This window comes from Diceros bicornis, chromosome 4 (assembly GCF_020826845.1).
Source record: "Diceros bicornis minor isolate mBicDic1 chromosome 4, mDicBic1.mat.cur, whole genome shotgun sequence".
NCBI lineage: Eukaryota > Metazoa > Chordata > Mammalia > Perissodactyla > Rhinocerotidae > Diceros > Diceros bicornis.
The window spans coordinates 22,933,922-22,949,907 of NC_080743.1; the positions used below are offsets into that span (position 1 = coordinate 22,933,922).

The following is a 15,986-nucleotide window of genomic DNA, read 5'->3' on the forward strand; positions in this document are numbered from 1 at the left end:
CAGTTCCCGGGCACGGACCTACACCACTCATCAATGGCCATGCTGTGGTGGTGACCCACATACAAAATAAAGCAAGATTGGCACAGATGTTAGCTGAGGGCAAATCTTCCTCAGCAAAAAAAAAAAAAAAAAGAGGAAGATTGGCAATGGATGTTAGCTCAGGGCAAATCTTCCTCAGCAAAAAAAAAAAATTGTATAAGAACTAAATATAATAGTAGACAAATTTTGAGAGATGTTTCCTTTTGCTATATCCAGAAAAGATCTTGACAATTTTTTTTGTGCCCCATATTATTAAGGACAAAATTTTTTTCTGTGAGAATTCATGTTGAAAATAAAAATGAAAGCTTACACAAATGACTTTATTCAACAATTTCATTTATACACAGCTTTTCTAAAATTTATATATTGCATAACACAAAATTTAACCATAGCCAAATATTTAAAATATTAATCTAAACAAAAATTCACATTTCCTGATTTTAGTTGTATTCTTTAACCCTAGATAACCAACTCATTTTAGTTCAAACTTGTAGCAGTAAGTCTGAAATACTTCAGAAAGGAAAAGTCCTCTTAGTTTGTTACTACGTAAAGCCTTGAGGCATGCCTATGTTTTGTGATCCTTTTTTTTTCCTCCATTTATCTTTTGTTTACTTGAAAAATAGAAACTCCTATGAGTTTGGGTTTGCTTTTTTTTCTTCTTTGACAATTTCCTGGTTCCTAGTTGGGAGCTGAAGAGGTTACTGTAACCTCAAGAGTTTCTTTGGTTTCACTTCTTTATAAATTTCCATGGATTAATTGTTTTGTGACTAGTTATTCTTCTGCAAGTAAGGTTGGGACCTGTACATATCAGCACTTTTTTTTTTAATTCATTTACTAGTTTCTTGTGACCTCTTTTTAAATTCTGTATTTATTGAATGCGAATTTTTTGCAAGGAGTTCATAGATAAATAATGCAAAATCTCTGCTGCCCTCAGTTCACAATCTAGTACAGCAAATTGAACTTTTTGATGATTTAGCCGTATCAGTAAAAAATTTATGCCTGTATCCAATATTGCTACTTTACTAACTTGTATTTTATTAGTTAGCATGGTGAAGAATGGTAAAGAAACCTCAAAGGCATTTCTCAAAAATATACCAATTGAGCAGAAAAGAGAGAACCTACTTTAATGTTTCACAATGAACAAAAATACAGTTTTTAAAATAATATAGAACTTATGTCCAAGAAGCAAAGACAAATAGAACTTCTGCATTTAAATTATAAGGCACTGATGTTTATTAACCTTAGTCTTATATAAACTTAAAAAAAAACGTTTTAGAGAAAACGTTTTAGAGTTTTGTTAATGGGAAGAAGAAAATCTGGTTTCAAAGCTCTAATATTTGGAGATTTCGACCTCTGTTACTTTTAGGTATCCAAATATGATGGAAAGTACATCTTCAAGTAACATAGCGAATATGTCCCTCTGTCCACTTAAAATAAACTGTGGCAGTTTACCACAGTTTTAATTGCTTCTAATTTAAAGCAAATGCTTTAAATGCTTCTAATTTAAAATCAAGCATCAACCATGTTTTTTGTCTTTGAAAATTTGAATCTTTTGGAAAAATTGAATAGGCACCAGTATATGAAATTCTGTAGAACGATATAATTGGTTTTTTTTTTTAAAGTAGAAAACCGTTTTATCAGCTCTTTTAATACTTGTTTGTGTGTTCTTTATTGTGCAGAAGTGAATTGTTTCACTGTGTTCATTGGTATAATGTGTTCTTTGTCTCTTACCTGTGCACTTAAGCAACTAAACTCAGCTCGCCTTGAAGGAGATAACATTATGGTAAATTTCTCTTACATGCTCAACTTCCTGCATGTAAAATGGCTGAAGGTTTGTTGGCCTACTGTGTTTTCTACATCTTAAATAAAGTGCCTTCTCTTGCTATTATCTTCATGTAAAAGTCTAAAATAGTTGAAGCCATGCATTCATTATGTCTAACAAAAAATATAGGGAATACCTGCTGAAGTAATATTGGAACCTGAAGAAAGAAATTGTATTCTAATTGCCAAATATATTAGCCATGCCAAATTCAGACTTTAGAATCTGAATTTATACATAAATACGTAGTGCCTTTTATACTCAATAAAAGATGTTAATTCAGGTGGCACTTGATTTTCTTTGCCAAAAGTGAAAATATTAACAAAATTTACCTAACTTAGAGACAAGTATAAGGTATACAAATTGATTTTGCTTCTCTGTACCTTCAACATTTACCTTATTTTCACCCGAATTCAACATAGAATTAGTTTCTTCTGCAGTTCCAGGCCAAGACAAACCCCAGTATTTAGGTATTTCTGCAGTGGTGAGGCCCATTCCCCATCCAATGCTAATTCACTTAAGAAAGTTGTAGAATAGTGATAGCCTTGGGCAAAAACTGGGAATGAGAATTGTTCTATAGTATCCAATGTATATATTGAGCTCAAATTGAGGAAATTTTTGCAATGTTAGGAATTTTTTATTTTTTTAACAAAATAGAAATTCACAAAATCTGAACATAGCCCCAAAATTCATGAATGTTATCCAATAAAGGTTTATTGAGATAGTGTTTGGTATTATACACATAGATACATTACTTTCATAAAAGTGGCATAGAATCTGCATTATAGTTAATAATGAGTTGGCGATTAATTGACTGCTTTTATTCCATTGGCTTTGAACTAAAAGCAGAGGGAAAAAATCCATGTAATAGGAAAGATTATTGTATAGAATATATAAAGTGCATTTTTGTTTTTTTACGCTACTGCAATTATTGAAGCCCTGGCTAAATTAGGGCCTTCCTTAGATAGCAAGAGAATGCATTCATTTATTTCCATTGTCCTATCTGTAGGTAAATGAAAAGTGTGAGACTATTTCAGTCATTGGTAATTTAGTATATAAATCATAGGTTTTCTTTTATCTTAGGTAAAAATGTCCTTCTAAACAATTACTTTGTTTCATTTATTAGGCATTTCTTTTACTATTGATATCATCTACCTGTAGTAAGATGTATTTAACGCTGGTAATTTTAAAGTCATTATATCTCAAGTTTATTGTGCCCCCTGTAATGGCTATATCAACATTCAGTGTCCGTTTATCCTTGCTTTATTTTAATTTCCTAAAATTCTAGAATTTTAGACCTAAATGAAAAATTAGAAATCACTTATTCCAAACCTTTGATTTTACAGATGAGAAAACTAGAACTAAGATGAGTTAAATATCCCCAATTTAGGAAAACTGTTGTTATTATTATTAATGTATGTAATTAGTATAAGATTCAAAACCTGATAGTATTGATATATATGAAGGCATACTTTCACAGTATATTAAGCTGTGCTAATTTAGTTACTAGTGTGTTTAATCTGTTAATGTGATTCTGGAAAAGGAGAGTATTCCCTTTAAATTAAAATATTTACATTCTTCTATACTAAGTTGTAGAAAATGTTAAATTCCGACTTTCTTTCATGCTCTATATTTTTCTCTAATTTTTAATGCTGGCTAGATTTGGGCAGAGGAAGTGACAAAAGTAAGTAAATTATTAAACTACAGAATTATGAAACAGGAATATAATTGTCATTCATTCAGTAAATATTTACTGGACAACAGCTATGGGGCCAGTCACAGTCTTTGTTACTGAATCATGTAAAATCTGAAAATTATGGAAAGCTCAGTTCTGTTTGGCTAGTAGGAGCTCCACAGAGCACTAGAACAATGCTGCAGAGATGTGGTTTGCACACACTCTGATAAATACTAGATACGTGTTATATTAAGTGGTAATCTTTACAATGCCAGAAGACAGTTTAAATCTTTGGTTTATTCATATGACAATTATGTAAAATATAATTAACACCATGTCCTATATCTTTAGAGAATTGGATATATCATATGTCACACAAATCGATTTTCTAAGTAACTGAAGTTTGTTCTCTCCAGCATCAAAGCTAATTTTTGTCAGTCACTTTAGTTGAAAATTTTTGTTAAAAAGTACTTTACTGCTGCATTAAATTCAGGATAGCAAATATTTCATTTTACTACAGTAAGGGTTGTTATTATGAATATCTATTATTGTACTGTGTAACAGTTGGATCGTTGTTTGTTTTTGAAGTATGTCATCTCCTCCCTCATTGTCAGACTGTCACTTTTAGAGGCTGTCCAGGGGACTGCTACTAGCAGTCCCTCTTCCTCTATTACCATTTCTAATCTTCTCTGGGCTGGGAAACCAAGTAACTAAGCAAGAATTCAAGGAATAAAATTATGACTTTAATGCAGATTTGTTTCAAATGCTATTTGAGGTCTTCAGAAGCATTTTTCATTTACTCCTCATGTTCAGGCCTACCAAAATCTGACCCGCAGATGAAGACAATGCTGGTGATTGAGGGCAGGTGGTAATTGTTAATAGTTTTATAAACATTAACTTTTTATTTCCTGACTTCATAAAATTGCTGACTATATAGTCTTTTTTCATGCATGGGTTACAGAGTTATTGATTCTTTGACGTGGAAATCCGAAGTGAAATTCTTGACTTATGCTCTCATCTCCCTTTGTGGAATCCATTCATCAGCTTAGCTGTGGTTCCACCCTGGCCTCTGATTCTTCCTGAACCTCTAGTATAAAAAGGGGGCAGAGTAACACAGAAGAGAATACAAGTCGAACAAGAAAACCATAGTTTCTTCCCTTTGGTTGGCATACAAGTACACAAAAAATTTCTGATTTGGTTCTGCAGTCTCTACAAGTTTGGGAAATATTTGATGTAATAAATGGAAAGAAACTCATGAAATAAATATTTACATTATGTATATATGAAAAGAACTTAAAGAAATATATCAAAATGGATTTGGGCAGGTTTTTTCTTCTATACTTCTCACTTCTATCATTTTTAGAATTTAAAAATCTATAGTGTTAAAACTTTATAGCCCTGGAATATTTTAAGATTTAAGCTTCTAGAAAGAGTCGGTAACACTGACCAAGATTATCATAGCAAATGCCTCAGAAGCATGACCAAAATTTCTAGTTTATAGTTATACAGTCCTGATATCACAGAGCAACAAACTCTTGCCCTTTTTCCAAGTTACATCCTAAAAGAACTCTTCTTCCTTCCCTAACCCAAGTTATGCTGTCATAGACTCTAGATCAATTAGCCCAGTAACAGTAATTCTAAGCAATAGAAGGTCTTTTCCCTAGAACTCTACATCTTAATTGTAAAATTGTCAGGAAACGAGATCTTCTGGAGGACAGAATAAAAGCCCTTTAAATTTATTGTCTTTCTTTAAACCTTTTTATCTATCTTTCTAATATGGATCATTTTCTTCCTAAGTAAATCGATTATGCTAAACCTCATTTCGTAACCTCAGCCTCTCAGATTAATTATTACGATCCATTTTCCATGTCAGAAGTATAGATGGTTTGGGACATTTGACTCTTTGCAACCATCCCAGACATACGCTGAAACTTGTTCAGGAAATGAGATTTGTTTCCTTCCTGTCGTTTAGCTTTTCTAAATATAAAGTCTAGATTGTACAGAAGAATGACTTACTAGGCTTTGTAACATGGTGCCTTTCTTCACAATTAAATAATAAAATTTTGCTCAAACATAGAAGACTGATCCCTTGTCCTTAATGAGATCATTTTACATTTTTTCATTCAGTGTTCTTACCTTGAAAACATTTCCACTTTAGACTCAAGCTTCCTGGTCACTTTTAATCTGTTACCTAGCTTACTTGCTTACACCTTGTACAGACATATTGCCATTTAGTAGACTTTTCTATCATTTCTACTAAAGGCTATTAAATCAAATTGTACTTTTATAATGAACGACATACGTGGAACTAGTCTTGTTTACTTCTGAGGTTCATTTTTGGGGGGCTTGCTGTGTTTACTTCTATTAATAAAACCTTTTTTTATTCAACCAGGCAGAATAGTAAATAGTGCAAATGTAGCACTGAAGTGGTGGGTTTTCCTTATCACTTTCCTTAGGAAGAACATTGATTCTTTTCTTCTTCCGGGACATTTTTCTGCTTCATACTAGGTTCCAGATGAAGCTTAATTCAGCCCTGTTATCAAAGCACCTTCTCTTCTGGTTTCAGTCAAGTAAATTTAATTTTAACTCTTGACTTCTTGAGTAATTCAAGCTTGTTTCCATAAATCCAATCCCGTGGTCAATTCTTCGTCCCCTCTGTGAGGTCTCTTGCCCATGGAATGAGAATGATTATAGCAACTGATTATCTATTTTGCTGCTACTTCCTTGTTGACTGGTTCACTGGTTTTAACTGTTGCCACCAAAGGGTGAAAGAGAGGGAGACGGGGTATGAAAGGAAAAAGTTCAGACCTTGTTTTTATGTTTACTACAGTCTTGGAAATATTGTAATTATTTGGATGAGGGAAAAAGCTATTTATCCTAGAGAGATAGTAGAAATATCATTATAATGAAGTTATCACCAATGATGATTCCCAATGGGGGATAAACTATTTTGAGTGAAATTTTATTTTCTCCTCCTCACTTACGACCAGCCAACTCTGGCTAGAAGTTTGAGAAGAGTTTGAGAAGATATTTTTGCCAGTATTTACTATTTTTAGATCATGTTAATATTTTAGTGAACTATTTTGTCCCAACACTAAACCTGTATCAGATGGTTGAAGCCAGTAGTGGTATGCTATTATACACACCTCTTCCCAACTCCAAGGTCAATTACTTCACCTGGGTAGCCTGAAATCAGCTGTACTGGGAGTAATTATACCATTAAAATCAGCACATTAGAGCTTCTTTTCCCTGGAGAGCCAGTTTACCAGCACACTACTGATTGCAGGTCACCCATAACATGCAGAAAAATCCTAGCATATCTTAGAGGTAACATTTCTGCTTAAGGCACATTTTGTGCAAAGTTTGGAAAGAAAACTAGAAAGAAAGACATTTATGTGAGACAGAGAATCCTTGTGATGAACCTAACAACTATGTTTCTAGAAACAACTATATGTTTGGTAACTAAACACAAGAGTTTAAAATCCTGTGGCTTCACAAATCTGAAGCTTTTTCATTTGAGATTGAAGGCTATCTTTAACTTCAAAGTAAAGTAACTATAGTAATAATGGAGAATTTTTTGAATGTTATTTTATACATATAAACTAGTAATCTTAAGATTTTGTAAAATGTTAAAATTTAGCAAAATTGATACTATAAAATATATGAAAATATGTTGACTGTCCCATAGTAGATTTTCTAGATTTTTCTGTGTATGTCTTTAAGCTTTGGCATTAATAGATTCTTTTGAGTCAAGTACTGGTAATGAATCAGTTCTCTGTAGCTTGAGTAATATAGAAAAGCCAAGGTCTAGAAACTAGGGACCAGTTTAGATACAAAGCAGAGAAAGGGAATTGCCAGATTATCATTTGGGGTTTGGGGGATTTTTTAACTGAAAGAATGTACATAAAATGGATTAAGTCTTCTAATGAGATTCTAAAATCTATGTTCCAATTTAAGTCTGAACAGGAATTAAGAATAACTCAGAGTGAATTTGATCGTCAAGCAGAGATTACCAGACTTCTGCTGGAGGGAATCAGCAGTACACATGTGAGTGTTTATTCATTGGAGATTCAGTTGGAACAAAGACTTTGATAGTCCTAAGGCAATTTTGGGAGGAAAAACTGAACTTCCTTTTCAGTCATTTATCAAGGAAATTTAAACTGTGGCACTTTGCAAGATATATGAAGAAATATTTTAAGTTTTTGCTTATACCTCATCACCTAGTTCTCCCACCGTCATCAAATCCAGTTGTTGATTTTTGTTGACTGAACATTTTGTTACTATACTGCTGACGAAGGTCAATCTTAATAAGCCTTGTAGTAAAATACTAGGTACTGCCAATTCTCCCTGAGTACAGTGTTGTGCTCTGTCTCCCTTCAGCATTTGCCACTTGAAGTAGATTATAGAGCTAAGTGACTGTAACTTTCCTTTACAGGCCCATCACCTCCGCTGTCTGAATGACTTTGTAGAAGCCCAGATGACTTACTATGCACAGTGTTACCAGTACATGTTAGACCTCCAGAAACAGCTGGGAAGGTGGTAATTTTCTTTTCACACTTGAAACTCCTGATAAGAGAAGAAACTCAGATTTTTGCATATGAACTAAGAATTAGAGGTGAAGATTAGAAGATTTAAAGGCTTTTTTAGCCTGCTTAAAATCAGATTTTTTTTTCAAGGAAAATAATCAGACTTCTGAGGTAATAGACATTTTGAGCTCTTCTGGCACAGAAGACTGTTAACAGGAATAAGAAGATAATTTAAGTGAATACCTTTTTAGTACTATATAAATAAAGTTTAAAAGTGAAGTTCAGTTTTCTCTTGAATATCTTTGCAGTTGGTTGAGGAAGATGTAGTTACATTAACACTTAGTTGCCCATAGAGATAAACTAATTGATATTTATTCATTACTCCCTTGTTAACTATTTTAAAAAAAGATTTTAGAATATTCTATAAGATCTCAAGCCCATTGATATTATTTTGAGTGCAGTAATATACTTTAAAGCAAAATGATAGCATGTAAAGCACAAAGCTCAATCATTCATTCATCAAATATTTATTGAACACTTGCCAATGTCAAGTACTCCTCTGTACTCTGGGATTACAGCAGTGAACAGACTAGGCAAAAATGCTTACCCGTATGGAGATCACATTGTAAGAAATAAAATGATGCACAGGACAAACCTATTCTCTTTTCCCACTACACTTAAAGTCTAGGTAGAAATACAGGCCATAGGTGAACAGGCCATGTGATGAGTGGAAAGGTAGAATAGTGCAGGTTACTGTGAGGGACATCTAACTGTGACTCAAGTGGGGCTAGCATATTTTCATAGATGAAATTATTTTAGTAGGAATATCTAGATGAAAGGGGCAGAGACGAATATTCTAGGCAGAGGAATATCATGTATATGAAAGGGCCAGAGGAAAGAGAGAGTGTGGTAGTTTCAGGGAACTGACAGTAGTTCATTCTGGTTGGAACATAGTGTTCAAGTTAAGAGTGGGATGGTAGATGAGGCTAGAAGAGTGAAGCAGGGTCATGTCATGAATACCCTTTAAAGTAAATAATAGTAAGGAGTTTGGGATTTATATAGTGAGGAACCATTTTAAAGCAGGGGAGTGATATGTGACATTTGAAGGAGGAATATCAAGAGAAGTTATTTCAAGGAATAAGGTAAAAAAAAAAGTCACTTTGGTGTTCCTTTCTGCATATTAATCCTTCCAAACTAGACCTAGAACAAAATTAGACATATCCACAAAACCAATTTTAGACCTTAAAAATTAGATGTGGCCTAATACCATTGGTTATCCTAATAGGATTTACAGAAGGATTTACACTTCCATATATTTGATGTTTTGTTAGTGATATGAATATCTGAAAGCAGATCCCTACATGATTACAACCATTTTAAGCACAGGAAGCCTTAGTACTTCCTTTTCACTTTGTCTGACACTCTGGGAGTGCAGCAGAGGGGCTGCTGTTACCATTCATATTTGCATTCTGCTTAAAGCCACACAAATGCTTGGAACTCAGCCATTCAAACACAATCTACTTATTGCTGCGGTTTAGAATAATCTCAGACATTACAAAGTGAACCAGTGCTATTATTTTAGGAAAGAGGGTCTAGCTTGTCTCTCTGCCCTCAAAGAATTATATTACTGGTAAGGACCAATGATAGAGAGTAGGGGAAATTTTAGGCCTTTAATTTGTTGCAGGTTATGCTTTTCAAGACAGTATATAGAAATATTCAAATACAGAACTTGAAAAATCATTCAGATCCACACTAACAAATTCAAAGCTATTTCTAAAGAGTAGAACCAGGTGGTAATGTTAATGCTTGTAATAGCAGTGTTGGCAGTAGTAGTAACTAACTCATAGCAATCACTTAGGGCCCCCAGCCACTCTTCTAGACAGACGCCTCATATGTAATAATGTTATAATCCTCACACCAAGTGAGTTAGGTACTATTATTATCCACATTTTACAGGAACAGAAGCACTAGTCACAGGGTTAGTAAATGTATTTTATTTTATTTTTTTGTGAAGATGATCAGCCCTGAGCTAACATGCATGCCAATCCTACTCTTTTTTTTTCTGCTGAGGAAGACTGGCCCTGGGCTAACATCTGTGCCCATCTTCCTCCACTTTATATGGGACGCAGCCACAGCATGACCTGACAAGCAGTGCATCAGTGCCTGCCCAGGATCCGAACCCGGGCTGCCAAGCAGCAGAGCACACGCACTTAACTGCTACGCCACGGAGCCAGCCCCAAAATGTATTTTATTTTTAAATAATTGGAAGGTTTTAACATATCAAGCTATGGTAGCAAGAAGTCTACAGTTTTTATCTTCAAAAATGTATATATTTAATCACTGCTGAGGAGCTTTGTTCACTGAGGAGGGTATGCTAGGGAATGTGCTCTTAACCTTAGAGTGAAACCTGCATTAGGAATAAGTACTTTTTATCATTCGAATCCTTTTTATTTATCATAGAAACATTTACTTTTAATTTTTAAAAATGCACTATTCTAGGCACATGGAATACAATGTAAACAAAACAGACCAAATCCCTGCCTTCATGGAACCTACATTCTGTTAGGGGGTGGTGGGGAGTAGAAAATCAATATGTATGTAAATCATATATTAGAAAGTGATAAATGCTGTGGAGAAAAATACAGCAGGGAAGTTTAGGGTAGAGGTTTGCAGTAGTCAGGGAAGACAGAGACTTGAAAGATGTGAGAAAGTGAAGCATGCAGGCATCTGAGAGAAGATGCCCCAGGAGAGAGTACAGCAAGTACAAAAACCCTGAAGCAAGAACATAGCTGTTATGTTCAAGCTACAGCAAGGAGGACTTGGCTAGAGGTGAATCAAGGAAACAGGGAGCTGGAACATGTAGGACTTTGAAAGCCACTGTTCAGACTTGGGCCTTTACTCAGAGATGAAGAGCCTTTGGAGGGTTTTGAGCTAAGGAGTGATGTGATTTGATTTTAGGCTTTAACAGGATCATTCTTGCTGTTCTGTTGAGGATAGATGTTAGAGGGCATGGGTGGAAGCTGACAGACCTATTTGGAACCTATTGCAAAATTTAGTCAATCCAGTCAGGGGAGGGTGGTAAGTTGGATCAGGGGGATTGCAGTAGGTGTGGTTGGAGTGGTCAAACCCTGGGTATATATATATACTTTTTTTTGTGTGAGGAAGACCAGCCCTGAGCTAACATCCATGCTAATCCTCCTCTTTTTGCTGAAGAAGACTGGCTCTGAGCTAACATCTATTGCCAATCCTCCTCCATTTTTTTTTTCCCCAAAGCCCCAATAGATAGTTGTATGTCATAGCTGCACATCCTTCTAGTTGCTGTATGTGGGACACGGCCTCAGCATGGCCGGAGAAGCGGTGCGTTGGTGCACGCCCAGGATCCGAACCTGGGCCGCCAATAGCGGAGCGCACGCACTTAACCACTAAGCCACGGGGCCGGGTATATTTTAAAGGTAGAGCAAGCAGGATTTGCTGACAGACTTTCTGTATATGAGGCTTAGAGGAGTCAAGAATTACTACAAGTTTTTGGCCTGAGCAACTGAAAGAATAGAGTGGCATTAATTAAAATGGGAAATGCCACAGGAGGAAGAGGTTGGGGTGGGGAGGACATGTCAGGTATATCAGAAGCCCAGTTTTAGACATATTAAATTTGAGATGTCAATTAAACATCTAAGCGGACATATCCAATTTTAGGATATGCAAATCTGGAGTTTGGAAGATGAATTAGAGATAGAAATTAGAGAGTCATCAGCATATCAAGATGAAATCACCAAGGGAGTAAGTATAGGTAGAGAAAACAAGGGAACTAAATGCTGAGCCCTGAAGCACTTCAACATGGAGAGCTGAGAAACCAGCTAAGGAGGATGGTAAAGAGTGACCAGTGAGGTAAGATGCAAACTAAGTGTGTGGCCTGGAAGTCAAGTGAAGAAGATGTAGGAAGGTGGAGGGGAGTGATCCACTGTGCCCACTAGATAGGTTAAGTGAAATGAGAACTGTTAATGGACCACTGGATTTAGAACATTGAAGTCATTGCTAACCCAACAAGAGTAGTTTTGATGGAACAGTAGGGGCAGAAGTTTGTTTGTAATGTAAGAGAATGGAAGGAGAGGAATTGCGGTGGTAAGTTTAGTTAAGTGTTTCAACGAGTTCTAGTTTAAAGAGGAGCAGAGAAATGAAGCACAGTAGCCAGAGGAGAAAATGGGGTCTAGTAGATTGGTGTTTGTTTTTTGAGATAGGAGAAATAAGAGCATGTTTGTAAGCTGATGAGAATGGTACAGTAAATGGAAAAAATATGATAACGTGGGAAAGAAAGGGAAAAATTTCTAGTGTGATATTCTTGAGAGGTGAAAGGGGATGATATTTTGTGCACATGTGGAGAAATTAGCCTTAGGAGCATAGACAGCTCATCTGTAGTAAGAAGAGAGATGACCAAAAGTAGGGAAGTTTGCCAGTTGTTCTTTTTTCCTCTCAGTTAAAGAGGAAGCGACTTATCAGCTGAGTATGAGTGTTAGAGAGGAATTGCTACAATTCTGAGCATTGATGAGAGTTTAAAAACAGTCATCAGGAGAATGAAAAGTGAATGGACTAGAGAAATGTAGTGTAATTGCCAGGCAGCATTGTGGACCCATTTGAAGTTCCTACTCATAAATTGAATGTAAGGCCAAACAACATGTTTTTTTTATTTTTCTCCTGTCACAGTAGATACATGGATACTGAGTAGGTAAATAGGGAGATTTTTACCAGATGAATACAATGAAGTGAGAGGCACAGGAGATAAAGGCATATGCAAGGGGGTGATTATAATAACCATGGACATGAAGGGAGTGTTGGTAGGATCATAAAGGGTAGGTCTGTGGTAGGACCATAGGTCCAAGATAGGGTTGTTGAAGTGACAGTACTAGAAAAAAAAAAAAGATGATGGTCAGAGAATGGGATGTTGGAAATTATGATTATTAGAAGGGTTATCGTTATTGAAATTGATAAGGTCTAGCTGAGACAGTGAGAATGGGTGGTTGAACTAGGGCCCACAGAATCGCTAGAAGAGTTCATGGATCTGAGAGGCCAAAGTGTTGGAAAAATTGTCTATATAGCTATTAAAATCACCAAGAATTAAGATATAGTGTCAGTGAGCCAGGAGCTAAAATCTTCTAGAAATGAAGAGAATGGAACAAGGCATCTGTAGATGATTGCAGCAAGACAGTGGGTATTATACAGTCAAACATCTTGAAATGCAAAGATTGGGTAGGATGGGTTAGAGAGAAGAGTCTAGAAATGGTAATGAGGAACATAAAACTTCTACTCCATCCACCTGTAGGCTTAATGATAAAAGGAGTGTGGGAGATAAAAAACACAAGCATTAAGGGAGTGAAGGGAAGATTTAGAGAAGAGGTTAAGGATAAAGGGAATTTTGCTGCTGGCTGTGATTTCCAAGTGGCACAATAGTCATAAAGAGAAGAAGGAAATTGCATTTTTTGTAGAGATGAATTTCACCCACCCTACTAGATGGGGCCTTAACTAATGGATTTATTAGAATTTAAATATGACTTTTCGTAGATAGTTTTCAACTTTAGAAATGGTTGGATTAGAATGATTATAGGCTAGCCGTTTTATACTGTTTTCCACTTAGTAGTAGTATTAGAGAAACAGTAGCCTTACAATAAGTTTAAAATTCTAGTTATCTTTAAATTATTTATAAATTATATTTATTATTATAAATTATTAATCACAATTATTATTCACTGATTTCTAAGAAAAGTTTTGTTGTTTTTCCCTAAAAAATAGACAAAATAAACTTGTGAAATCTGTCCTATTCTCCCATTGAAGTCTACATTATGATAATTATAGTCATAACATATTATTTGAATGTCCATCTCTTCACTTGTCTATATGTCATAAAGGAATCTCATCTTTGTGTCTTCAGCTTGTGGTAGTGATGCCAGACATGTAGATACTCAATAAATATTTGTCATTTGACTGAATAGGAAAATGGGATTAGATTAGTTTTATAAAAAAGAGCTCAGTTATTCAAATATTTCTTAAAGAATTAACTTGAGAAAGCTTCACTCTTATGGTGTATCTAATATTTCAGTAGTTTTTCATTAACATTTTTATTTAACAATTAATAAAGGGAGGAAAAGATTAATAAAACATAGTAATAGGAGTTTTGTGTGTTTTAAGGATAAACTCATTTTTTCTGGAAAAAAGAAGAGCCATTGTGTTTTTTACAAACTTTTTATAATTGTAACAACAGCTTTGAAACAAACTTTCAAGGATTTATATTGGAAAGCCACCAGAATTTTCTCTAGTATAATTGGCCCAAGAGAGATAAGCTAGACAGCACACTTTTTCATTAAAATATTAACATCTGTAAGTCTTTATCCAAAGTGGAGGTTAGTAGAAAGTAAACAGTGCCACCAAGTGGTGATATTCAGGAGCTTTGGTCACTTGGAAATAAATAATTGGCTGTTTTCTTTTCAACAGTTTTCCATCCAGTTATCACTGTAACAACAATCAGACTCCTGTGGCACCTATACCATCTGCTTCATCAAATGTGATTGGTTCTTCTGCCTTGACTTCCACAAGTGGCCTAGTAATCGCCTCTCCTTCCAACCTCATTGACCTTAAGGAGTGCAGTGGCAGCAGGAAGGCCAGGGTGCTGTATGATTATGATGCTGCAAACAGTAGTGAATTATCACTTCTGGCAGATGAGGTGAGTAACGTGGATATAAGAAGAAAACTATGTCATGGATTGACATACCTTTTAGTATTATAACAAGATGCAAAATTCCTCATTACTTATTTGGAAATAGTTTGTCATGAAAGCTTTCATAGATTTCAAATTGTTATATTAACATTTTATAAAATTTTGACTACTATTCTTTAGCAAAATAGTATATCACAGAAATATTTAAAACTTTTAACTGCTAAATAACTGGAAGATTTCTAAAACTACCTCTAATAAAATTCTTTATCTTTCAACAAAATTGATAATAATGTTTAAAGTCTTTTGATAGTGAATAGTTTAAACAAATTAAATACAAATCTGATTAGTTTTCTATATGTTTATTTTTTAATAACTGGAAATATTTTATTTTGTAGGTGATCACTGTGTTCAGTGTCGTTGGAATGGATTCAGACTGGCTTATGGGGGAAAGGGGAAATCAGAAGGGCAGGGTGCCAATTACCTACTTAGAACTGCTCAATTAAATAGGTGGACTATGGAAAGATTACCCAACATGATACCATATTTATATACAATTAACTCTAAATAAAGCAGGTTTAAGTATCTTCCATGTTAATGTCTTAAGGGACTGAGAAGAAAATACCAGCCTTCAGAAACTGGCCTTTCTGCCAATAAAGTTGCATGGTAAATATTTCATTACAAAATTTATGTTAGAGCTTTCATGCCAAGAATGTTTTCTTATAAAATTCTCTTTCTACTGAGGTTTCACTAATAAGCAGCTTCTACTTTTGAGCCCCAACTTAAAGCAGAAGAACTGTTTTCTACTGAATTTTTCATTAATGGCAAGCTTTTTCTTTTATGTAAAATAAATTTATTGTGACTTGATGTCAGTGACTCATTTATTAGGTATAATTAATAGCCAAAGAATAAAATTAAAATTTGTTTTAAACTTTTGGTTTAAAAAGAGCTCTAGGATATAAATCTCTTTTGTGAAGAATATAATGCTTCCAAATGTTTCCATAAACAGAAATGCAATTATACCGTGTTTACCTTGTTTTCCAACAGAAATTGAATGATTTCAGTACAGTCATGCATTGCTTAATGACAGGGATACGTTCTGAAAAACGCGTCGTTAGGCAGTTTCATCATGCGAACGTCAGAGTGTGCTTATACAAACCTAGATGGTGTGGCTGCAACACGCGTAGGCTATATGGTACTAATCTCTTGGGACCACTGTGGTATACG

General features: G+C 34.9%; 1 protein-coding gene across 3 annotated transcripts in view; it reads left to right on the top strand.

The window, feature by feature from the left end:
- The window catches only part of SH3GLB1 (SH3 domain containing GRB2 like, endophilin B1), a 36,605-nt gene extending 20,979 nt beyond the window's left edge, over positions 1-15,626 (top strand). Inside the window, exons 6-10 of one of the 3 annotated variants that reach the window (XM_058538437.1) lie at positions 1,784-1,870; positions 7,491-7,580; positions 7,969-8,069; positions 14,540-14,768; positions 15,158-15,626. In XM_058538437.1, coding sequence (XP_058394420.1) covers positions 1,784-1,870; positions 7,491-7,580; positions 7,969-8,069; positions 14,540-14,768; positions 15,158-15,265 — 615 coding nt within the window. In that variant the 3' untranslated portion in view covers positions 15,266-15,626. Of the gene's footprint in view, positions 1-1,783; positions 1,871-7,490; positions 7,581-7,968; positions 8,073-14,539; positions 14,769-15,157 lie in introns of all 3 variants that reach the window. The other 2 variants (XM_058538435.1, XM_058538436.1) reach the window with 2 other exon arrangements.
- Positions 15,627-15,986: the final 360 nt, after the last annotated feature.